The sequence below is a fragment of the Amblyraja radiata genome, chromosome 2 (genome assembly GCF_010909765.2).
Source record: "Amblyraja radiata isolate CabotCenter1 chromosome 2, sAmbRad1.1.pri, whole genome shotgun sequence".
Lineage (NCBI taxonomy): Eukaryota > Metazoa > Chordata > Chondrichthyes > Rajiformes > Rajidae > Amblyraja > Amblyraja radiata.
The window spans coordinates 87,691,883-87,718,228 of NC_045957.1; the positions used below are offsets into that span (position 1 = coordinate 87,691,883).

A 26,346-nucleotide genomic window follows, 5' to 3' on the forward strand; every position below is an offset into this window, starting at 1 on the left:
AGGTTGCTGTTAAAAAGATGAATATTGCATGCACATGCTCCTATCTTAATTCCTCCTTTTTTCGCCCTCTCTTTTAAGTCATCAAATAGCAAAAACAAAGAAAGAGGCTGGAAAGCAACATTAAGATTCTAGAAATACATATGAGTCATACAGCATGGAAATGGGCCCTTTGGCCCAACTTGCCCACGCCGACCAACATGCCCCATCTACACTCGTCCCATCTGCCTGCATTTGGCACATATCTCTCTAAACCGATCCTATCCATGTATATCAGTGAAGAAAAAACAAGAGTTAAAGTTCAGTTTGAGATATTTTATCTGCTGAAAGGTAATTCAGCACCTGAGTTTCAGCTCCTTAGACATTTACTCTCTCTGCCATGTGTCCTGTCCACTCTGCTGCAACTCTGCTCATCTTCTTCGGCAACACATTCCACAGCTGCTTTCTCTATCCCCTTGAAGGATAAGGGAAGCTGGGTTACAGAAATATTGGCATGTAAAAAGTCCACTCCCATGACATGACATTCTGACTTGGAAGTTTATTTTTATTATTTTATTGTCTTAGGATAAAAATACTGTTACTACTGCTAATAGCACTGTGGAAACTTCACTTTGTAGACAGCAGTGTTTCAATAAGATGGTTCGCAACCATCTTTACAAGTGTAAGAATGAATGGGCAATAAATAGTTTTTGTAATGACATTTCAATCCCCTGAACGTGTGACTCCAATTAATCCTATTTGTCCTATTCTGGGCAGAACACAAGATGAAATTTCTTGATTAATACAGGTTTCAGAGGTTATGGGTGGAAGACAGGAGAATGGGGTTAGGAGGTAGAGATAGATCAGCCATGATTGAATGGCAGCGTAGCCATGTTGGGCTGAATTCTGCTCCTATCACATGATCTAATGAAACATTATGCTTGAAAGCCATGCTGTCCTCTGTGGAGGGAAATGGACAGATTGGGTTTTGGGCTGGAACCGCCTAAAACTTTGTCTTCCAGACCTGGCCTACCTGACCTAGGCTACCTGATCCGCTGAGTTATTTTTATTAACGATTTCAGTACTGCAGTTTCCTAAGTCCCCATTCTTTCCTTCTGATTTCCCCACAGTATACAATTGTATAGTGGACCTGAGTCTTTTATATTTTTCCATTCAAAAAATTGAGTGAGACTTAGATGGTTGCAATTAAAAACTAATGTGCACACGTATCTTTTCTTTTCTCACCTTCCTCAGCAACCGCCAGCAACAACACCAATATGACTATTAGTGGAAGTGTCTTTGGAGAAGGTTCTTCCAACGCAACAGAGAACACCACTGATACAACAGGTAAAGAGTTCTGGGAAAAGTATCTCAGCATATTTTTGTTCAGTCTGCAGTTAACTCTGTTTGCACACTGAAAATGTTATTTGTCTGTTTCGACTATCTGTTATTGTTCAAGAATGGTATATACCACCAATTTATGTATAACTTATTCAACCCTCCTTATTTTCATTCATCATGTTCAACATCTCAGTTTCTTGATTTGCACAAATGAAAAATAGATGCATAAAGAGTATTACATCACAGCCCAACATGTGTTTCTTAGACAGTGGAAAGACTTTGGCAACTTGAGAGATTAGTCACTTGCGGCAAGAACTATTAATCAGAGATACACGGGACTGCAGATTAGGTCACCTTGAGTAAGAAACAAAGTGCTAAAGAAATTCAACAAGTCAGGCAGCATCTGTGGAGGGAAATGGCCAGGCAACATTTTGGATCAGAACTGTTCTTCAGACTCAGAGTCTGCCCATTCTCTCTCTGCATCAGACAGATGCTGCCTGACTTGTTACGTTTTTCCAGCATTTTTTTTTTTTGCTGAACCATCAATCCTTGATATCTAAAGCATGATTATTGCAGTTGGCTTCCCATCAACTTCATGGAATTACTGTGAGCTGTAAACTTAAAAAGATCTGTACCACATAAATGCTGTCATTATAACAATAAGTTGGAAACTGGATTTCTTGTGACAAGTTATTCATCTCTTGAATTCCCAAACATTTTGACCATCTGAGGCAATTGTTAAGGCTGTGATGTAACATTCTTCAGACCTAAGCCTAACACCAACTGTAACTGTAACTGAGCAGCTCACCTTATTGGGATGCTGTCCACAAGACTAAACATCAATTCACCTGAGCACCAAAGCTGCCATGTGTGTTATCTGGCATTGATCAGCAGGGATATTATGAATAAGGGATAGGCCATTTAGGACTGAGATGAGGGAAAACCTTTTCACCCAGACAGTTGTGAATCTGTGGAATTCTCTGCCACAGAAGGTAGTGGAGGCCAATTCACTGGATGTTTTCAAGAGAGAGTTAGATTTATCTCTTAGAGCTAACAGAATCAAGGGATTTGGAGAAAAAGCAAGAACGGGGTACTGTTTTTGGATGACCAGCCATGATCATATTGAATGGCGGTGCTGGCTCGAAGGGCCAAATGGCCTACTTCTGCACCTATTTTCTATGTTTCTACATTTCTCTATTGTTCAAAACAATTTCCACCATTAAAAGGATAAAGCAGATCCCTGGCAATACCACTATCTGCAGATAGCTTTGCAAGTCACACACATACTGTAATTCTGGCAAGGGTATATTGATCTTCCTTCAGCATATCTAGGTTTAAATTCTGCAACCTACCAAAACTGTTCTATGGGAATATTTTCACCACGAAGTTCACAGTGGTTCAGGTAGATAGCTCATAATTATTTTCTCAATGACCATTTGAGGTGGGAAATAAATGCTGACAATGCCTGTGAAGCTTCACTGTGTAAATTAACAAGAAACATAGAAACATAGAAAATAGATGCAGGAGTAGGCCATTCGGCCCTTCGAGCTTGCACCGCCATTCAATATGATCATGGCTGATCATCCAACTCAGTATCCTGTATCTGCCTTCTCTCCATAACCCCTGATCCCTTTAGCCACAAGGGCCACATCTAACTCTCTCTTATATACAGCCAATGAACTGGCCTCAACTACCTTCTGTGGCAGAGATTCACCACTCTCTGTGTGAAAAATGTTTTTCTCATCTCGGTCCTAATAGATTTCCCCCTTATCCTTAAACTGTGACCCCTTGTTCTGGACTTCCCCAACATCGGGAACAATCTTCCTGCATCTAGCCTGTCCAACCCCTTAAGAATTTTGTAAGTTTCTATAAGATCCCCCCTCAATCTCCTAAATTCTAGCGAGTACAAGCTGAGTGCATCCAGTCTTTCTTCATAAGATGAATCTCTTTGGGAAATTCATCTATGGGAAATGACTTAGGGTTTTTTCAGGGTCTCAACAGTCTTATGGGGCTTTTTCACGGGGCGAGTTGACGCAAGATGTCACCAGAGTGAAGAGGTCGTGGTCCAGCACGAGTCTCGCACGATATAACGGGGGTAGATAAAGAGTTCCCACGGTACTCGGCATTTCTGTTATTTGTGCGAGTGACTTGTCCGTTTCCCGAGCTTTCGCGTTAAATCTTGAATGAACATCGTGAACTACACGTGACACAAATTATGTAACTTTTTTTTTCACACACTATATATATCCTCCCTTGGTTGAATTGGCTCATTTGGAGACATATTTTACTGTGTATGTGGGAGACACAGATGGACTGAGCACAGTACCTCGGTCTTACTGTGTGTGGGAGAGGGGGAGAAAGAGACGTACACTCACAGAGGCAGAGTCTCTCAGCCTGTGTAAGAGGGAGGGAGAGAGAGAGGCACACACAAGGTGGATGTGAAATCTCACCTGCCTGTTTCAGTGACAGACACCCGCCGCCAGTAAATGAAGACACCCCCATCTGTCTCCCCCTCCTCTCCCTCGACTCCCCCACCTTTCCCTCCCAACTCCAGTCCCGTCCCGACCCCCTGGGAAACTGAATAGAGCAACAATATAGATATAGAAACTGAAACAATATAGAAACTGAATAGCGCAACATGGCAAAAACATCTCTGACACGCTTTACCCCCTTTCTTTGAGATTTTCTGGGAGCCATCTCTGCAAGTGTTCCTGTTAAAAAGATTATCCAACAATGACAATTAGGTGGGACGTCCTCGAAGGACACATGTTCCCTTGTCGATATTTTTACTCACCTTCTGTCCCCTCTGTCCAGCTTCCGGGTTTACCGTTCGCAGGAGTTCCCACGCACTATATCTCTAAAATCTGAAGTTATGTAATGTCTAAAGGAACTGCAGACGCTGGTTAATGCTGGTTAATACGCACAGAACGACACAAAATGTTGATGTAACTCAGCAGGTAAGTCAGATCTGGGAAGAAAAACATAAAAAGCTGGAGTAAGTCAGCGGGTCAGGCAGCATCTCTGGAGAAAAAGAATAGGTGACGATTCGAATCGGAGCCCTTCTTCAGACAGCCTAATCGGAATTGAGTCTGAAGATGTGTCTCGTCCCGAAACATCAGCTTTTTTTCTCCAGAGATGCTGCTTGACTCGCTGAGTTACTCCAGCTTTTTGTGTCTGTCTTCGGTTTAAACCAGCATGTGCAGTTCATTCCTTACACGGGTCTCTGTACAACATTGATTGTTAGCGTTCCGGACCCCTGGACCCGAGGACTCCGACCTGTATCTCTCAAAGAAGTACATGTGAAAAATTTCTCACGGACCATAAAAATGCGTAACCTTTCAGTAAAGTTCCTTTTAAAGTCCCTTTTAAAGATTATAGTTATTTTCTTGAATCTCATTAACATAACTCATGAATAAGTTGATGTCCATATGCGGATGCAAATTTTTATTTTTATTTATTTTTTAAATTCAATCCCACAGAAGATAATTTTTACTCACCTTCTGTCCCCTCTGTCCAGCTTCCGGGTTCACCGTTCGCAGGAGTTCCCACGGTACCCGCAAGAGTTATTACGGATATCGCACTGGCCACTACATTCATATAATGTTGCAATACTCAACCACAAGTGTACAAGTCAATCTTGGAGAAATTCAAACTTTCTTGAATTTTCTCCCAAGTGACCAAGTTACATGATGACCTGCCGTTAGCGCTACGGTGGTCCACGGTGGTCCACGAATGCCGTACTGTTATCGCACGAGGTTCCCACGATGTTAACTCTTGCGTCAAGTCGCCCCGTGAAAAGGCCGCTTAAAGGATACAATGTGCTGATTAGAAGTGATAGATATTGTTATGCACAAATATGTTTGAATAAGTGTGTGATCTTTGCATGATACAATTAATGTACAGATTTGTATTTGAGTGACCCATCAATAATTATTACTGGTTATCAATACATTTTCTACCTGATCTTATAACCTGGATTTTTATTGGAAAATAGCTCCTAATCCTTTCACAGTCTAGACTATGTAATTCAATACTTGTTCTACTTTTGCTCTGATGTATTACGTGTCATTTCATTTTTATGCAGAATATGACACACATTATAATACAGTAGAAGGGACTTTCGGATCTGGTGGGAGACCAGGATTTCAAGGTACATGGTTGTAATTAAATTGGTATATCAGTTTTGGATGTATAAAATGCTTTATCTATTTACCTTCATATCTTCTGTCTCTTGCTGTACTTTAGCTACATGGATGAATGATCAAAACTGCAGATTCTTTGAGAGAATCTTCTTTTTTTCCCTTCCAATGGATATTTCTGCCCTGGCTGAATACCGATAAATTAATAATACCGCATGAGTTTGAAATGGTATCAGCAAAGTCTTTCTTTGGTGATGGAAGCTTAGGGTCTACGAGAACAGTTATCATGCACCCATTTTTGTGGGTGTTCCAAAACATCTATCATAGTCTAAGTAATTTATTTCATGACATGACCACGCATTAATTTCACTTCTATCATTGGAAAGAAGGTACAGGAATCTGAAAATTATGATCGCCAGGTTTAAGAACAGCTTTTTCCCAACAACTATCAGACTGTTGAACATGACAAAACACAAACTAAACCATGAACTGTGAACTGTTTTGGTTGGACTATAGAACTCTGGCTTTTTGTACTAATATTGGGATTTTTAATTTATGATGTTTTTTGTTTGTTATGTTATCAAGTCAAGTCAAGTTATCTATGAGTGCTGTGCTTATAGGCCTGTTCTGCTGCTGCAAGGAAGAATTTTATTGTTTTGTCATCAGTACACATGACAATTAAACACTCTTGACTCTGGACTCTTAACTTTCTTTTTCTACTTGGAATGACATTTGTTTAAAGTATGTTTTGGAGGATTTTTTTTTAGAATTTTATGTGGGGGAGGGGGGGGAGGGTAAGGGGGGAAACCGTTTCCCAGTCACTTCCTGGCGAGGATACGACTATTCTCCGAGTCGCGTTCTCGCCCCTCTCCTCGCGGCCTACCAACTGGAATGGCGCGGCATTTCCTGCCGGAGACCGGACCAGAGCTTCAGCAGCGGCGGCGCAGCACTGGATACATCGTAGAGCGGGCGATGCCTTACCTGGGATCGCCATTTGAAGCTCTGGAGTGTTCGGCCTGCTGCATCAACATCGCGGAGCTGTGGTTTGCAGAGCTCCCAGCGCGGGCGGCACTGACCAACATCGCGGAGTCCTGGGACCCTTTGCCGAGGGTCGCCAGCGTTAAATCTCCGCCCAGCTCGGCCTGTGGACTTCGGGAGCCGTGGACTCCGGTAGGAAGTAGTCGATTCGAAGTCCAAGCCGCTGAGGATGCTCTTCCGTTCCGACAGTCGGAGTTCCATCATCCCGGCGAGAGGGCCTGAACATCGGGCCGCCCATAGCGACGACTGCGGAGTGCTCGGGAGATCCCGACCACGGGTGAACATCAAAGAACATCAAAGAGGAGGTTGACTGAACAGTGGGAAACTGTGATACCGCTGTGTGGGGATGTTTATGTTATAGACTATCGTGTTCTGTGTTCTTAATTTTTTTTATTCGTATGGCTGTATGGTGAAAAAAACATTTAGTTGTCTCAGTATTTGTACTCTGCACAATGACAATAAAGTTGAATCTAATCTAATCTAAATCACATTTACCAAGAAAGGGTCTGCGATGTCAGACGGGTTTTGGGTGTTGGTGTATGGGATCATAAAAGAAAAATGGCTTTTTTTCCACTGAGGATGTCATTAGCAGTAATTGCAATGTGCAATATTTAGCTTAAGGGAAAGCCTTACTAAACATTTATTTTGGAACAAAATATTGCATCTGAATGTTTACTTTTAATCTTTCTAAATTGTTGATGCACAGGAGGTGGATCCAGTGGGAATAGCATTGCTACAGGTGCCGGTGGAAATGAAGGATCCAATTTTGGATCGGAAACGGGAGGTGGTGATGACGTACTCCCAGACATTCCGCCTCCAATTCCATCCAGACCCACTCCCATGATCGAATGGACTAAAGTGCAAATTAATAATGGGAAGTTTGAAACATTCACCACCACAGGTAACTAGCCTATTTGAAAACATTAAAGGAAATGGGCTTTATTTTATTCAAAAACTTGTGAATTTTTGCACTTCCCTGCATCTAGTGCATTATTAAAATGTACAATCAGTACCTGCTCTTTCTCTTCTGAAATAGATAACACAGTAGCTTTCATGACAAGCTCACCAAGAATTTGTTGATGCGAAGCCCAGTGTGGACTTCTGTTCTGGCTTATTTCACTAATGTAAACCACTGCATTCCCCTTCCATATTCCATGGAATGCCTCAACATAGTTCTCCTAGAAATCCCATTCTCTACCTGTGACGGTTGCTCTATTGGTTGGGGAGCTGGTGCTGTCCCCAGCACAATTCTCTTGAGGAATTCCAGACATTGTGTCACCCCAACTTAATTCCAGCTGTCTTCTTGGATTTATGCTAATTATATTTCAATGACGCAGCAGGGTTTTGATTTTTAACTTCTCACATTAGACCATATACATATCCAGTGTCTCTTTCTCTCTAGCGGCTGGTTTTGTAACTTCTCGGGTCACATGCTGGATATATTTATTATCGATCCCTGCAAATTGTTGGTACCATTGGTGAAAACAGCCTTTTGAAGGGCTCAGTTGTGGTTGCATTGTTTTGAAGATTAATGGAATTAAATGTTTATACAAAGAACAATGAGGTGTTTTACAATATCTGCTTCTGTACCGATAAAAATCTAAATTCAAGCTAAATATAAGAATTCAAAATATATGGCAGATTTGGATAAATAAGCAGTTTTATGGTTGGAAATATAGGTATGGTGCATAGATAGTAAGCAAAACATTGGCTGCAGCTGGGTAAAAATTGGCTATTAAATAAATCCAGCAATATACTGAAGCATAATTCTTTCTGATGGCAAAGCAAGTAATGGGAAGTTTGAACTGGAGAAAGTATTGCAGCTCTTGATCAATGGGATGCTGATAAAATAGAGATCAAAACAGAATCCTTCTGGAATTGGTTCCGACGTATCAAAGAATATGTTGGACACAATAACAATATCAGCAATAGAAAACATATTATAGAAGATTTTCATTGTCTAAATTGCTCTGGAGTTTAAAGAATGTCTGTGTTGAGAAAGAGAAACAGTCCTTCATGCAGCTCAGGTACTCTTTCCAGTCAATACACTGTGATGAACAATTCTTTTTTGGCAAGGTTTAGTAGAAAGGGAAAAATCTCTGCCACCGGTCATTTCTAAAGCTGAATTATTTTGAAAGCAAATTGCTTTTTGACTTAAGAAAAATAACTATTAAAGAAGGAAATGGGAATAGACAGTATTTTCAAACAGTGAAAATATGGTGCCACATGATGGAAGAAAAGGGCGTGTTTATAGGCTGGGCCGAGCATCAAAAATGTGTCTAGAAATAGGTTTTCGTGACTCAAGTCACCAAACTACATGAAATTTCCCACAGATTTAGATGAAATATAATTGAGAAGGATGTCATAACTCGTCATTGCCAAAAGTTGTACATTAACTAATTAAACTAATTAGAAAATGAAATCGGGAAAATAAGCGCCATCTAGTGGCCAATGCCCGTATTATACCATGGGCAGCCTATTTCCGTGTTGCAGTCCATTTAAACTATATATTATTATACCAATATATATATATATATATATATATATTTATATATATTTATACTTAATTATCTATGATAACATTCATATTAACAGGTTATATATATATAACCTGTTAATATGAATGTTATCATATATAATTAAGTATAATTATATTATATTAAAATAATATGATGAATATAATTGTGAGTGTTTTTTTTAATGACACTGTCGCAGAGGTCCTGCTCCTGAACCAGCCTAATTAATGGGTTAGGGCAGTTCTTGTGGGTTCCTCCCTTTACTGAACCCCACTCACTGCCAGTGTGCAGAGTGGGGGTGACGGCCATAGTGGGACTGGGGCAGTGCCAGGCAGGCATGTTCCAGTCGCTTTAATAGGAAATTAAATGAGACTGCAGCAGATGTCCCAGGTTTTAAGGGCTCATGAACCTGCCTAAATAAAGGGTCAGGACAGATCCCCCCCCCCCCCCCCCCCGATGGTGCCTTTGAAAATGAGGGCTATTAACTTTGACCTAAAAGAACCCTAAAAGTGTTGCATTGTTTATCTCTAGTTTGTGTGTGTGTCTGTGTATGCCTTTCAAACGTGTATCTGTGGATGTAAGTGTGTATGTACGTGTGGATGGATGTATGTGTGCATGTATGTTTGGATGTGTACATGTATGCGTGTGAATGGATGTGTGTGTGTGCGGATTTATGTGTGCATGTATGTGTGTGTTTGCATGCATGGAAGTGTGCGTATGGATGGATGTGTGTGTGTGGATGTGCGTATGTATGCGTGTATGTGTGGATCGGTGGGTGGATTGTCGCAGTCATTCACCGGCACGCCATTATCATAAGTAATTCACTCATTGTTTAAATAATTTGACCAAATAAACAGTGAAACGATCCACATTAAAATAAAACTTTATATAATCATTTTTTTCCACAATTTATTTATTTTGTGTACTTTGAACATTTACAAATGATGCAATGCGCTGGTAGGACATGCCTGCGGTCATTGTGCTTGACAGTTGCTGTTTGTTGACTATGATTTGTCATGGATCGAAGCAGTCTCTTTGGGGCCGGCTCATCTGCTTCACCATCAGGAACTGCCTCTTGAGGTGATTCATCTGCTTCAGGCTTTTCAGCGTCTTGAACTCAATTGAAAGAGGAAAAAGAAAACAGAAAAGGAATGAAAAGTAAAATAAATCAACATCCTCAAATATATCTTTTCATTTTTCAAAGTAACATCATATGACCATAAGTAAAAAGATTTGTAGTTTGAGTCCTATCATTACCTTTCTTCCTTCTAGACTTTGCTATCGCTCGATTTATTGTTGTTATGTTGCAGAAGTGATGATAGCACTCTGCAAGATAACCCGGGATACACTGCTGCTTCCTAACAATAGAAGATAATATGTGTCAGGGTGTATTTTACATCTTTTCATGTTTTATATTATGTAAGACAATATCGACATATCAATGAGGAAAATTAAACATGTATGCATGTCCAGGTAGATGGGATGGCAAGTCTGCAAATTATCAAATTAGTGTTCATTAAAGCACAGTGCATGTCCACACAAAACACTTTTGTGTGGACAGGCTCTGAAGAGTGGAGGGGCAGAAGCTGCAGAAAAAAAAAATCTCATATTACTTTGGTCTGCATGGACCTCAATTCATAAAATGTCAATCTCTTCTTAATGTCAATGAGACTGACACTAATTTACTGCCATAGATAAGACTTCAAGTTCAAGTGCAGGAGCAGAGGGTGCAGAATAGCTAGAGAAAGAAACATTTCATAGTACCTAGGTCTGCATGGACTTCAATTCATAAAGTGTCAACCTCTTCTTAATGTTAATAAATGTTGTTAATTAATAATAATTAATAAATTAATTAATAATTGTTAATAAATAATGTTAATTAATCTTAATAAAATTCCACCTCCAGTTTAAATTCCATTTGGAATATTTTGGAGGACCAAGAAACCAAGAAGAATGTTAATGAGAATAACAATAGGTTACTACCATAGAAAAACTAGTTCAAGTTCACATATCACCAATTCATTTCTACAGAAACATCAACCATTTCTGACCATTTCTCACTGCAATGGAAGCCTATAAAGTGCGATCAATATCCCTCCGTTTTTCTCCCGTTGTCGGGGCCTGAAAACGGCCGCTACAGACGGCACTATGTACAGCCTCCCCCCCCTCCGTCCGCCCACGGAGATGATCCGCGGCTCCGCGTTCGCGAATCGGCCGCTTATTAATTGAGACCGCGGCTTCACTATACCACGGGTACCTAGGCCCCGCGGTCGGAGCACTTTTTCCCAGTAAGTTATCGCAGGCAGCTCCGAGATTAGCTGTTAAAGACTTATTACTCTACAACAAGCTGGCATTAGTGACAATGTTTAATTGACTGTTTTATGGATACATATAGTTTAGGCCCTCAACTTCATGAATGAATGTGTGAATGAATGAATGAATGAATGAATGAATGAATGAAAAAAGTGAATGAATTTATTCACATTATAAAAGGGTGCAATTAAATTAATTAAAGTCCATACAGATAGATTTTCATAAATTCAGACTTTAGATCTTACCTTTCAGTTAGAGTTGATTCCTGGCTGTCTTCTTTGTGTTCCAGCACCTCAGCAGCGACTTTGCTTTCAAGGCTTTCTTCCACTTAGCAGCACATTCTTCAGCCTTTTTAATGCTTTTCTCACTAAATTCAATTACCCTGCTGCAAGTTTCCACGACATGTATTCCACAAAACAACAAATCGGAATCTCCAGTAAAACAGGCATCTGTAGAGGCACCCTCAGCCATTTTGTGTGCTAGCCTGAAGCAAAGCGCGTGATTGGCCAACTGGCAGACAACTCGATGTTAAACGTGCTTTGATTGGACAAAAAATGACCTGAAATTTTTCCGGTTTTCTCTAATTTAATAAAAAATGTGCAAGTCTTGTTCATGACGAGTTTCAGGGGTGATTTATATAATTTCTTTACACAATATGTGAAAATTTCATGTAGTTTGGTGACTTGGGTCACGAAACTGTAGAATAAAGCTCCTCGGCCCACAGCCTATTATCAAATATTTTGGTTTAAGATTTAGCTATTTAGTTTTTGTGCAAGGCACCACCCCATCCCCTTCCCCCAACCACCCATCCTCATCCCCCCCCACCAATACCCCTCCCCCCCCCCCCCCCACATTGATTAATTAATCAAACGCCTTTTTCCACAGGTACAAAATCACAAACACTAACATTTAAACCCTTTGGCCTGCAAAGTAAGAAAGTTTACATGCTAGAAGTTATTGGTGAGTAAGACTTTTAGATAAAAAGGAAACAATAGAAATTCTCAACATTTTAAAGTAAATTTTGATTCTGTTTACATTAGACATGTCTATTGAGTTTGTAATATTTTGTTATCTCATCTCAACACACCAACTAGTTAGAGGCCAGAGAGAAACAGGAAAAGCACAACATTTTCTTTTCACCAACGAGGCTCCTCGGGGATTGACGTGTGAAGTGCGACCCAGCAAAGGATTAGAGATTCAGACAGATTACAGTATATTCTGTACATCAGGGAGGAAGGTGAGTTTGTCGCGTTCAAAAAGTAGTATTGAAAAGCATTTCCTTTATATGTGTGCTGTGTCAGAATATGGACTGCTGTTGCTCAAGCCTTGAACATATTGGCTTAGGTTTAGGTTTATTATTGTCATGTGTGCTGAGGTACAATGAAATGCTTTGTTTTGCATGGTATCCAATCAAATGAGATAATGCTATCCATAAATATAATCAAGTCAAACTCAAGTACAGTATCACTGTGTACCGTCTTTAAAATCAGTTTAAGGAGCAATATGAAACTGTAAGTCATATGTCCTGTACCCTTGCCTTGTGTAGCTATCTATTTTCAACCTTAAGATAAAGTAACCTTGAAATAATTAATGCAGACATTTTATCTCAAAGAAGATCTAAAATTACAGTTGGAGGAAACTAGTTAATTCTTTACCTTGCAATATATTCTATTAAATTAATGATATTGATATATTAACAACTCCTTTAATGGTCTGTGATTTAGAATACAGCCAGCCAGCCAATGATCATTGACACTTAAAGAATAATTTTCTATTGAAGAAGGCAGCTAAAGGGTCTGTCCCACTTACGTGTCCTTGGCACGCAAATTACGCAACCTCGTGGTCACGTTGAGGCGCACGGGCATTGTATGGCCGCGCGGGGCCGGTCCCACTGAGAAGCGCGGAGGGGTATGTAGTTGTGCGCGACATCGCACGGGGCTCCGAAATTTCTGTAGCGAAAGAAATCTTCGCGCACCACCGGCCTGTCGCGGAACTGATGGCAGAAGTGGGACAGGCCCAAGACTTTTACGCGACGCAACGTCTCACATCTAACAGCAGCAGAAGCAGGCAAACGATCGCCGAGCTCGGCCTGGGGCTCACGACCGTTGCGGTCCGGATCCGCCCCCACTTCTACTCGCAGAGCGGGGCCAAGAAAATTGAAGATAGACACAAAATGCTGGAATAACTCAGCGGGACTGGCAGCATCTCTGGAGAGAAGCAATGGGTTACGTTTCGGGTCGAGACCCTTCTTTCAGACTGAAGAAGAGTCTCGACACGAAACGTCACCCATTCCTTCTCTCCAGAGATGCTTGCCGGTCCCGCTGAGTTACTCCGGCATTTTGTGTCCATCTTCAAATGACATCACGTGCTCCAGATGGCTGTGCGTACGCCTGAAATCGCGTGCGACCTTCGCGGGACCATCGCGGCTCAAAGCGACCACGAGGTCGCGTAATTTGAGTGCCAAGGACACGTAAGTGGGACAGGCCCTTAAGTGTTTGCTTCTGACGGTTACTCTTTCTATTTACTTCATATTTAAGTCTCTTCTAAATAATATCAGTTTAGGATGTGCATTTAATGGTCTGAAAATACAGTCACTGTTGTCAACATTCTGTAAGTTGCCAATTTTATGGTTTGGTTTTAAATCATTGTGAACAGATTGGAAAAGTAGTTCCAACACCCATCATGTGAGCAACATGGTATGTAATTCAGAGATCAGAATGAGCAGAGCTAAATCAACTATATTTGTATGATACCAAAGTTGTGCCTTAAATTGACATCTAATGAATTCTAATGATTGGAAAAATAGTCATAAAATCAGTGTCATATTTAACTGCATTTTCTTTTCTTATTCAAGGATCTGCATTATGAGTATAGCTACAGTATTGGTAATGCAGCTGAAACTGTTCTATATGATGGAAGGGATCATGAATACTATTTTCATTTGCCCGCTGGAGAACCAACTGATGGATATAAGTGTGAGTCCCATCTAAAACAAAGGCATGCAATTACATTGAATGCTAAGCACAGATAATGTACAAAGGACCATATGGAAATAGACAATGGGTACAAGGTCTGTAAGTTAGAGTTAGGGGCGGTGATTAAAAGCATGTTCAAAAGGGAAGATTTTAGGACTGCTGAAGATGTGTTCAGTGAGATTCTTCCATGGAGTTGGGCCAAGAAAATGCTGATATCGTAAAGAAAGAGATGGATTGGAGCTTGTAAAGGAAGCTGGGATTAGAAAAATTGAGAGGAGTCACAAACACAAGGCTGAAGAGGGTTCAAGTCAGAAAAATAAAGTTGAGTTTATTGTTATATGCAGAAATACATTGGGGAACTGGTACAATGATAATATTGCATCACCAACACATAGACTTGGAGAACATACAAAACATAAATTAACCATAAAGTATTTATGGTCAATGGTTGGGTATTAATGGTGGAGTAGCAAGATGGATTCAACAGTGGCTGAATGGGAGATGCCAGAGAGTAATGGTGGATGGTTGTTTGTCAGGTTGGAGGCCAGTGACGAGTGGGGTGCCACAGGGATCTGTGTTGGGTCCACTGTTGTTTGTCATGTACATCAATGATCTGGACGATGGTGTGGTAAATTGGATTAGTAAGTATGCAGATGATACTAAGATAGGTGGGGTTGCGGGTAATGAAGTAGAGTTTCAAAGTCTACAGAGAGATTTATGCCAGTTGGAAGAGTGGGCTGAAAGATGGCAGATGGAGTTTAATGCTGATAAGTGTGAGGTGCTACATCTTGGCAGGACAAATCCAAATAGGACGTACATGGTAAATGGTAGGGAATTGAAGAATGTAGGTGAACAGAGGGATCTGGGAATAACTGTGCACAGTTCCCTGAAAGTGGAATCTCATGTAGATAGGGTGGTAAAGAAAGCTTTTGGTGTGCTGGCCTTTATAAATCAGAGCATTGAGTATAGAAGTTGGGATGTAATGTTAAAATTGTACAAGGCATTGGTGAGGCCAATTCTGGAGTATGGTGTACAATTTTGGTCGCCTAATTATAGGAAGGATGTCAACAAAATAGAGAGAGTACAGAGGAGATTTACTAGAATGTTGCCTGGGTTTCAGCAACTAAGTTACAGAGAAAGGTTGAACAAGTTAGGGCTTTATTCTTTGGAGCGCAGAAGGTTAAGGGGGGACTTGATAGAGGTTTTTAAAATGATGAGAGGGATAGACAGAGTTGACGTGGAAAAGCTTTTCCCACTGAGAGTAGGGAAGATTCAAACAAGGGGACATGACTTGAGAATTAAGGGACTGAAGTTTAGGGGTAACATGAGGGGGAACTTCTTTACTCAGAGAGTGGTAGCTGTGTGGAATGAGCTTCCAGTGAAGGTGGTGGAGGCAGGTTCGTTTTTATCATTTAAAAATAAATTGGATAGTTATATGGATGGGAAAGGAATGGAGGGTTATGGTCTGAGCGCAGGTATATGGGACTAGGGGAGATTATGTGTTCGGCACGGACTAGAAGGGTCGAGATGGCCTGTTTCCGTGCTGTAATTGTTATATGGTTATATGGTTATTCAGACAGTAAAAATAAAAGGACTATGCAAAAACAAGGCTATATTACAAAACACCATTAGAAACCAGACCCAGAATAGTACAAGGGGTGGTCCATATTGTCTTTGCTGAGATAGGATTCGGGTTAACTGGGCCAGTTCAAAACCCAGATAGTTGTAGGAAAATAGCTATTCTTAAACATGGTGGTGTGGGACTTCAGGCTTCTGTAGGTCCTGTCCAATGATAGCTGTGAAAAGAGGGCATGGTTTTTGATGATAGATGCCGCCGCCTTGGAAGTGCTGAAGCAGACCATGAAACAACCATTCAGTTGTAATGGTTAATTTAATGCAGGGTAATGAAGTTTGGACAAGAGTGCACTCCAACGTGTAGGGAAACAGACTATTGGAGAATTCTACCGTGATGAAGGCATGAATGCAAACTCATTGGTTAAGAAGCATGTTGCAGATGTTGAGAGTTGCAGCGTGACAGTGGACAGGATTAAGTGAATTTCTAGCCTAGCCTTGGGGAAACATAGAAACATAGAAAATAGGTGCAGGAGTAGGCCATTCCGCCATTCGAGCCTGCACCGCCATTCAATATGATCATGGCTGATCATCCAACTCAGTATCCTGTACCTGCCTTCTCTCCATACCCCCTGATCCCTTTAGCCACAAGGGCCACATCTAACTCCCTCTTAAATATGGCCAATGAACTGGCCTCAACTACCTTCTGTGGCAGAGAGTTCCAGAGATTCACCAGTCTCTGTGTGAAAAATGTTTTTCTCATCTCGGTCCTAAAGGATTTCGCCTCTATCCTCAAACTGTGACCTCTTGTCCTGGACTTCCCCAACATCGGGAACAATCTTCCTGCATCTAGCCTGTCCAACCCCTTAAGAATTTTGTAAGTTTCTATAAGATCCCCCCTCTGCTCCTGATGGTCTCATTTCATTTGGTATCTTTCTCTGCAAATTGCCTTCCAATGTAACTAATAATACATGTAACTGTGAATTACTGTGAATTGCTGAATGATCCTGGGATATGAATGCTTACATTTATAAAGCACTAAATATAAAACAAGCTGACGTTTCCTTAATTAAAGACTGTGCATTCACTCTACCTATTCCTCTCATGATCTTCCACACCTGTAAGATTTCCCCTCATCCTCTTGTCCTCCAGCCTGCCCAATTGCCCAATGATCAGGCTCTCAATTCTCCTTGATCAATATTCAGATTTTTTTAATGAGATGCAAGTTTCTTTACCTCATTGGTCACATTAATAAGGTCTTGCAAGGCAGAGACAGTTCCCATCAGCTCTCTCTGTAATAAACAATGATAATCAAGCTCATACAAAAGGTCATCATAGAAAACCAAAATGCAACTGTTAGCCTTAGCAACAATAGCTATGCACTTCGTTTTTACAGAAAGGGATAATGAGCAAGGCTTGAATAAACTATCAACTGTCCATACCCCCTGATCTCTTTAGCCACAAGGGCCACATCTAACTCCCTCTTAAATATAGCCAATGAACTGGCCTCAACTACATTCTGTGGCAGAGAATTCCAGAGATTCACCACTCTCTGTGTGAAAAATGTTTTTCTCATCTCAGTCTTAAAAGATTTCCCCATTATCCTTAAACTGTGACCCCTTGTTCTGGACTTCCCCAACATCGGGAACAATCTTCCTGCATCTAGCCTGTCCAACCCCTTAAGAATTTTGTACGTTTCTATAAGATCCCCCCTCAATCTTCTAAATTCTAGCGAGTACATGCCGAGTCTATACAGTCTTTCTTCATATGAAAGTCCTGACATCCCAGGAATCAGTCTGGTGAACCTTCTCTGTACTCCCTCTATGGCAAGAATGTCTTTCCTCAGATTTGGAGACCAAAACTGTACGCAATACTCCAGGTGTGGTCTCACCAAGACCCTGTACAACTGCAGTAGAACCTCCCTGCTCCTATACTCAAATCCTTTTGCTATGAATGCTAACATACCATTCGCCTTCTTCACTGCCTGCTGCACCTGCATGCCCACTTTCAATGACTGGTGTACCATGACACCCAGGTCTCGTTGCATCTCCCCTTTTCCTAATCGGCCACCATTTAGATAACAGTCTACTTTACTGTTTTTGCCACCAAAGTGGATAACCTCACATTTATCCACATTATACTGCATCTGCCATGCATTTGCCCATTCACCCAGCCTATCCAAGTCACCTTGCAGCCTCCTAGCATCCTCCTCACAGCTAACACTGCCCCCCCAGCTTCGTGTCATCCACAAACTTGGAGATGTTGCATTCCATTCCCTCGTCCAAATCATTAATATATATTGTAATTAGCTGGAGTCCCAGCACTGAGCATCGCGGTACCCCACTAGTCACTGCCTGCCATTCTGAAAAGGACCCATTTACTCCTCTTTGCTTCCTGTTTGCCAGCCAGTTCTCTATCCACATCAATACTGAACCCCCAATACCGTGTGCTTTAAGTTTGTATACTACTCTCTTATGTGGGACCTTGTCGAAAGCCTGATGGGGTGCCAATATTGTATTTGTTGTGCAGCAGCTACAGGAGGGAAGAATGATGCCAACCAAATGTAATCTTTCCCAATTTGATTTATGGCATTGTTATTTTATACAGTTTTCTTTTTGGAGAAATGAGCAAATCCAATAAAAAATAAGAATGATACAAATTATAGATGTTTTCCCCATTGGGACATGGATCTGAGATTTTGTCAAGAATATGAGATCTCAATAAATTTCTCAGGTTTCCATATTGTCTTCTATGAGCTTTTCATTGTTTCATGCTACACCAACTCTCTTGGTCTTCCTGCCATGCACAGTCTCTGCTCCAATCAATTCTGAAAGGGACAAGCAGTATAAACGACTCTCTAACTCAACATAGTAGGATGAAGGAGTAGGAGCAGCTCTCACTACCATCCATTCAGATCTTGGTTAATCTTATTATTGGCCTCAACTCCATTTTCTTATTCTTGATTCTCTTGTAGTCCAGTCATCTATCAAACTTGGCCTTGAATGATTCAGCCTCCACTGTTCACAAGGAGAGAAAATTCCGATGATTGCTAACCCTCTGAGAGAGAGAAACAATCCTCCCCATCTTGGTGTTAAAAGGCAAAACTTTCATCACAATACCTTGCCCCCTAGGTGCAGGGTCTTACACCAGGATAAATATCCTTGCCCCATCTACCCTACCAAGCCCCTTCAGAATTCCATGGGTCTGATCTTCTTAATCTTTCCTCAGAAAGCAATCCAGGAATTAATCTAGTAAACTTTCTCAATGCCAACTCCAAAGCTTACCAATCTCCTTATTTAAATATCAAAACTGAGCACAGCACTCCCATTGTGGACTCACCATAGATCTGAACAGTTGCCAAAATTGTTCCCTATCTTTCTACTCCAACATCCTTGCATTCAGTGCCAATGTTCTATTTGCCTTCAGTATGCCAATTATCTGTGTTTCTTGTACAAGGACACCAAGATCTCTCTGAATATCACAACTTGAACTTAATTTTCTATTGTTTCAAAATTTGAAAAAAAAAATCACATTTCTCAAAGTTTCCCCTTCCATCCTTTTGCCCATTTATTTAACCTATTCATCTCCGTGGCTTTTCCACAAATTATTTTTCCACCTATCTTTATATTGCCAGAAAATGTGATGCAATATGCACAATCCCTTCATCTACATTCTCAATTCTAACGAAATATTTGGATTTGTTGTCCAGTTTTTCACATTTCTCTTCCATTGTGGCTAATTAAGTTAACTTTTGAATAACATTTGATACTCATAATCTACCAATAATTAGAAAACATTTAAATTAATCACTACTTTTATGGATTGTGCCAACAGTAAGGCTTTACATTTGATGTCTCTTCACTTTTTTTTTATGATTATAGTGAAAATCAACACTGTGATCACTGATCTACTCGGATCAAAAACAAAACTGTGTTCAGTTACTCCAATTGTTTTACCAACTATTAAAACAAATGAAGAACTGTAAGTAAATCAGTCTATTCTGAAGTTTGAATCATACTTCCTTCTGAAATATATTTTAGGTTTTAACCTTGTCAACTAATAGCAAATAAATTAATATACCCTTAAAAATGCATAATTGACTGAAATGTCACTTTAGAAAGTTATGCAATAAATATAATGCAAAACAACGTCCACATATTTATTTCCAACATTCCAAAATAACGTCCATGTATTTATATCTGTACATTTATCAAGCTAATAGTGCATTAAGCAAGTATTTTTAGTTAATTCCTGGATATATACCCATTGAAGAAATAAACTGAGTTTTCTGTACACCATGAGAAACTCCCGAAGTAATGCTAATCTTTTCTTCTCATATTCAGGTACATCCAGACGCTACAGAATCTTTCAACTCAAATTTTGTTAGGTAATCAAAAAGAAACCAAAAATAACATTCTGTTATTGACCATGGTCCTCCATCGACTTCATAAAAAGGGGAGTGCCAGACAAGATTTGCAGAAACAAACCAGAAATGCTTTAATCACAGCTCTCTGCAATCTACCTACATCTAATCAGGTATGGTTCACATACGCATGTGTTTTCCGGAGTGATATTAAGGCTTAACTGGATCACTTCTGCTTTTGCCACTTCTTTGAAATATTTTTCACACATACTGATAATTTAGTCAACGTTGCGAACTACATTGCAAGACAGCAAGAAATTGTGGGAAGCTGTGAATGCAGCTCAATACATCCCACAAAGCAGCCTTCCCACCCCTCCACCACCCACACCCTCTTACGAACTCAATCAACACTTCATGCTGCATCAGGACATAGTTATGGACCTGTCCCACTTAGGCGACTTTTTAGGCAACTGCAGGAGACTATGCAGTTGCCACATGGTCGCCGCATGTTCGTGGGTAGTTGCCGGGGAGTTGCTTTCATGGTCGTGAGGAGTTCCCGCATTCTGTGAATTAGTCGCGGCCACATTATAGTCGCCGCAAATTTTTCAACATGTTGAAAAATTAGCGGCGACTAGAATGAAGCTGCCATGGAGAGTAGCGAGAATTCTCGTGCCATGGGTGGGTCGCCAGGAGGTCCTAGTGGGTTGCCAGGAGGTCAATGGTTCTCGTAGTTTCCCATAGGTTGTAACCGATGCTGACCGGTGAATTTCATTGGCTCATTGGGGAAAAAAACGTAAGCAATAGTTTTCAGAACCAAAGATAACCGACCGGTAATGTTAATATCCGCCAAGCTTCACAGCCGTGTATCTCTGGCTTCTTAAAAGTTGTCTCCACTCCTTCTCCCTCCTTCTCCCCCCTCTCCTCCCCTCTTTCCCCCTCTTTTTAAGGACTTACCGTACACTGCGTATAGCCATCTTAATTACAGCGCCATCCTTCCTGTTCATCGTGGTGTGTGTCTGTATCACCCTTGGCTTTGCACCGTGGAATTTCATTCAGACAGCGCTCTCCCGCTTGCCCTGTTCCCCGCATGCATAACGGGTTGGTGGATGTGATGTGTTTGTGTGTGTGTGTGTTCCACTCTGACAGTTGCCGTTCCAGTTGCCAGTTTTTCAGGCGACTGCTGGTAACTTGACAGTCGCTGGCAGTCGCCTGAAAAATTGCCTAAGTGGGACAGGCCCATCAGGGACCTAACGTCACAGGTAGATAGGTTGGTGAAGAAGGCTGACTCCCAATGACATTTCTTATGTTCTTATGACAAGTAAAACAGTCTGAAAAAGATTTATAAAATTTTCAAAAAACAGTTGCTAATAATCCCTTTCTCTAAAAACGAAGTGCGTAGCTATTGTTGCTAAGGATAACAGTTGAATTTTGATTTTCTATGATGACCTTTTGTATGAGCTTGATTATCATTGTTTATTACAGAGAGAGCTGATGGGAACTGTCTCTGCCTTGCAAGACCTTATTAATGTGACCAATGAGGTAAAGAAACTTGCATCTCATTAAATAAATCTGAATATTGATCAAGGAGAACTGAGAGCCTGACCATTGGGCAATTGGGCAGGCTGGAGGGCAAGAGGATGAGGGGTAATCTTACAGGTGTGGAAGATCATGAGAGGACTAGATTGAGGGAATGCAGTCTTTTAGCCAGGGTAGGGGAATCAAGGACCTGAGGACAAAGATTGAAGTTGAGAGGGGAAAGAGTTATTAGCAAGGTAAGTGGCAACCGTTTCCCACAGATGGTGGGTATATGGAACATGCTGCCAGAGGAGGTAATTGAGGCAGTTACTATAACAACAGTTAAAAGATGGTGGACAGATACATGGATTAGAAAGGTTAAGAGGGTTCTGGGGAAAACGAGGACAAGTGGAATAAATGTAGATGGGGCATTTTGGATGACATGGGCATGTTTGGCCGAAGTTGTTTCCATGCTGCCTGACGCTCTGAATCTATGATGCTAAGACTCAAATTGTTTACTGCTTGTTATTTTTTGCAGTGATGTTTTGGGAGAATTTTATTACAATAACAATTGGCTATCCAGACATATCCTAGATTGAAATGCTATGTTGATTTAAAAAAAACCCTCTATTTTAGAGATGGTCAATGCAAATGAATTTTATTTTTCTTCCCAATGCTTGCTGTTGCTCCTCATGTTGTGACTGCTGATGCTAAATTTACCTATGCAAACTGCCATTGCCAACTTGTGCCAACCCTTATCCAGAGTGTACATGTATATACACTGAAGCTGGAGAAACCAGATTGGAACCAAGTTTAGTTTAATTTATTGTCGTGTGTACAGTGAAAAGCTTTTGTTGCGGAAAGACAATACATGATTCCAATCAAGCCATCCATAGTGTGCAGAGAGATTTAAAAGAGTGCAGCGATTGTAATGTGTGATTGCAGACCCACTCCCGTGACTAATACACAAAGAGTCACTTGAGTTGGACTCCAACACCAATCTGATAGGCTCGTACCGTATGTTTTTGTCAGCTCATATCCACTCATTGTGCTGCAGGTACCAAGGTTCAGTCAAACATCCAATTATGCCATTTATCATCTGAGAAAGCGGTCTGGTAATTTTTAATTTTACAATTGATGTTTACTGTGCTCTGCAGTAACTAGTTAACTACAGGTAAATCAGAATAAGCTGCTCAAGAATCATATGGACCCATTACACCAATTTGTCTGTTAATTATTTATTTTTCCCCATCGTCAATTATTCATTAAAATAGTCAGAAATTATGTATCACCAAATAAAAACGTTGACCTGTGTGCAAGGCGTGAGATATTATCTTAAAGCACTGTTAGATATGATATGGGAACTGTTTATTCTTCAGTTAAAATTATAATTTCCTTTTGACATGATAGGTTACTTCAGAAAGTGCTCTGACTGTAACAAGAACAGTTAAGGAGATGGTTAAACTTTTTAATGAATCTGGGGATTTCAGACTGCATGAAGAATTAGTGAAGAAAATGGTTCATCTGGTTGCTGATGTGATGGGAGTGTCTGATAACAGAACAGTAAATTCAAAGAACCTGTTTCTCGACGGTCTCAAAGTGACAACTGACCTTTTATTGGTAAGAAAATACAAATAGTCTTATGAGGCATATTCTCATACAAAATTCAATTTTATAAGCAGGGATATCGAGAGTTACTAAGAACAAATACTTTCCTGATTATTTCCATTCCATGTGGTCCTTCAAAATAAGCGTCTGATTATTTTTAATTTTTGAAATCATACAATGATAATGGAAGGTAGACAAAAATGCTGGAGAAACTCAGCGGGTGAGGCAGCATCTATGGAGAGAAGGAAATAGGCAATGTTTCGGGTTGAGACCCTTCTTCAGACTGATGTGAGGGTGGGGAGGAGTGGGAAGAAGAAAGGAAGAGGCGGAGACAGTGGGCTGAGGGAGTGCTGAGAAGGGGAGGGGAAAGCAGGAACTACCTGAAATTAGAGGTCAATGTTCATACCGCTGGGGTATAAACTGCCCAAGCAAAATATAAGGTGCTGCTCCTCCAATTTACGGTGGTCCTCACTCTGGCCATGGAGGAGGCCCAGGACAGAAAGGTCGAATTTGGAATGGGAGGGGGAGTTGAAGTGCTGAGCCACCAGGAGATCAGGTTGGTTAATGCAAACTGAGTGGAGGTGTTGGGCGAAGAGATCGCCAAGCCTACGCTTGGTCTCACCGATGTAGAGCAGCTGACACCTAGAGCAGCGGATGCAATAGATGAGGTTGGAGGAGGTGCAGGTGAACCTCTGCCGCACATGGAAAGTCTGCTTGGGTCCTTGAATGGAGTCAAGGGGGGAGGTAAAGTGACAAGTGTAGCATTTCTTGCGGTTGCAAGGGAAAGTGCCAGGAGAGGGGGTGGTTTGGGTGGGAAGAGACAAATTGACCAGGGAGTTATGGAGGGAGCGGTCTCTGTGGAAAGCAGACAGGGGAAGAGATGAGAAGTTGTGGCCAGTGGTGGGATCCCATTGGAGGTGGCGAAAATGTTGGAGGATTATTTGTTGTATGTGACAGCTGGTAGGGTGGAAGGTGAGGACAAGGGGGACTCTGCCCTTGTTACGAGTGGGGGGATGGGGAGTGAGAGCAGAGTAACGGGGTATAGAAGAGACCCTGGTGAGGGCCTCATCTATAGTAAAAGAGGGGAACCCCTGTTCCCTGAAGAATGAGGACATCTCCGATGCCCTGGTGTGGAACACCTCATCCTGGGTGCAGATGCGGCGTAGACGGAGGAATTGAGAGTAGGGGATGGAGTCCTTACAGGAAGCAGGGTGGGAAGAAGTGTAGTCCAGATAGCCATGGGAGTCAGTGGGTTTATAGTGGATGTCGGTCAGTAGTCTATCATCTGCGTTGGAGATAGTGAGGTCTAGAAATGGTAGGGAAATGTGGGAAATGATTCAGGTGTATTTGAGTGCCGGATGGAAGTTAGTGGTGAAATGGATGAAGTCAGTGAGTTGTGTGTGGGTGCAGGAGGTAGCACCAATGCAGTCGTCGATGTAGCGGAGGTAGAGTGTGGGGATAGGGCCCTGGTACCCCTCGAACAAGGATTATTCGATGTACCCCACAAAGAGGCAGGCATAGCTAGGGTCCATGCGCGTGTAGCTATGCCTTGTATTTGGAGGAAATTGGGGGAGTCAAATGAAAAGTTGTTAAGGGTAAGGACCAGCTCCGCTAGACAGAGGAGGTGTTAATGGAATATGGATTAAATCCTCAAACTAAATATTTGTACTTATGTCATCTCATATATTACATACAAACCTTGTGCACTGTCTCAGTGTAATCTACTATTCCTTCACTCTTGTACTTGATATGGTTGTGGCTATGTATAGTAAGATTTTTACTGGACTGTATGCAAAAATGTACCGAGGTACATGTGACAATAAAGTACCATTGAATTTCTTTAAAGATTCCCACTGAGGCAATTATTCTATAGTGACAGGTGAATCCATATTTACATTAATTAGAGTCAGAGCTATGCAGCACGGAAACAGACTTTTGGCGCAACTCATCCATGCAGTCTAATTTGCCAAACCTACCTCATCCCACTTGCCTGCAGCAGGCCCATGTCCCTCCTAACATAGAATATAACATGGAACAGTACAGCACAGAAGCAGACCCTTCGGTCCAAGCTGTCTGTACTGAACATGATGTCAGACCAAACTAATCTCTACCTGCACATGATCCATATCCCCTCCATTCTCTGCCTGTCTAAATTTTTCTTAAATACCACTTTTATGTCTGCTTCCACTATTACCCCTGGCAGTGCATTCCAGATATCCATCACTCTTAGTGTAAAAAAACTTGCCCGACACATATTTTTGACACGTTCCTCATCTGATCTTAAAGCTATGCCATCTCATATTTGACATTTTTACCCTTGGTAAAAAGGTTCTGACTGTCTACCCTATCCAGGTCCCTTATAATTTTATAAATTCCTACCTGAACCTCTGACACTCCAAAGAAAACAATCCAAGTTTCTCCAGGCTCTTCTTTTAGTTAATACTCTCTAATCTAGGCAGTATGCTGGTAACCATCTTCTGCATGCTCTCCAAAGCCTCCACTTCTTTGCTGTAATGCGGCAATCAAAATTGCACATAATGCTCCAAATGCAGCAAACTTTTATAAAGCCACATTACCTTCTGACTCTTATACTCAATGCCCTGCATAATTAAGCCAATCATACCATATGCCTTTTTTACCTTCTTATCTACTTGTGTTGCTACTTTCAGGAAGCTGTGGACTTGGACCCCAAGATCGCTCTGCACATCAATGCTGTTAAAGGTCCTTGCTGTTAACTGTATACTTACATTGAACCACCAAAGTAAAACACCTCCTACTAGTTCTGATTAAAATCAATCTGCCATTCTTCCACCTTTTTCTGAAGCTGATTTATAGCCCATTGTATCCTTCGACAGCCTTCCTCAGTGTCCGCATCTCAAACTTACTAACCAGCCCATATATGCCACAAACAACAGAAGTCCCAGCTCAGATCCTTGAGGAACTCCACTAATTACAGACATCCAGCTAGAGTAGCACCCTTCAACAACAAC

General features: G+C 41.2%; 1 protein-coding gene across 1 annotated transcript in view; it reads left to right on the top strand.

Moving 5' to 3' along the window:
- The window catches only part of pkd1l1 (polycystin 1 like 1, transient receptor potential channel interacting), a 148,194-nt gene that overhangs the window by 44,182 nt on the left and 77,666 nt on the right, over window positions 1–26,346 (top strand). The window contains exons 20-29 of the mRNA XM_033039725.1: window positions 1,231–1,323; window positions 5,402–5,467; window positions 7,201–7,395; window positions 12,209–12,283; window positions 12,418–12,560; window positions 14,178–14,298; window positions 19,752–19,851; window positions 20,214–20,406; window positions 21,716–21,772; window positions 23,159–23,368. Coding sequence (XP_032895616.1) covers window positions 1,231–1,323; window positions 5,402–5,467; window positions 7,201–7,395; window positions 12,209–12,283; window positions 12,418–12,560; window positions 14,178–14,298; window positions 19,752–19,851; window positions 20,214–20,406; window positions 21,716–21,772; window positions 23,159–23,368 — 1,253 coding nt within the window. The remainder of the gene's footprint in view (window positions 1–1,230; window positions 1,324–5,401; window positions 5,468–7,200; window positions 7,396–12,208; window positions 12,284–12,417; window positions 12,561–14,177; window positions 14,299–19,751; window positions 19,852–20,213; window positions 20,407–21,715; window positions 21,773–23,158; window positions 23,369–26,346) is intronic.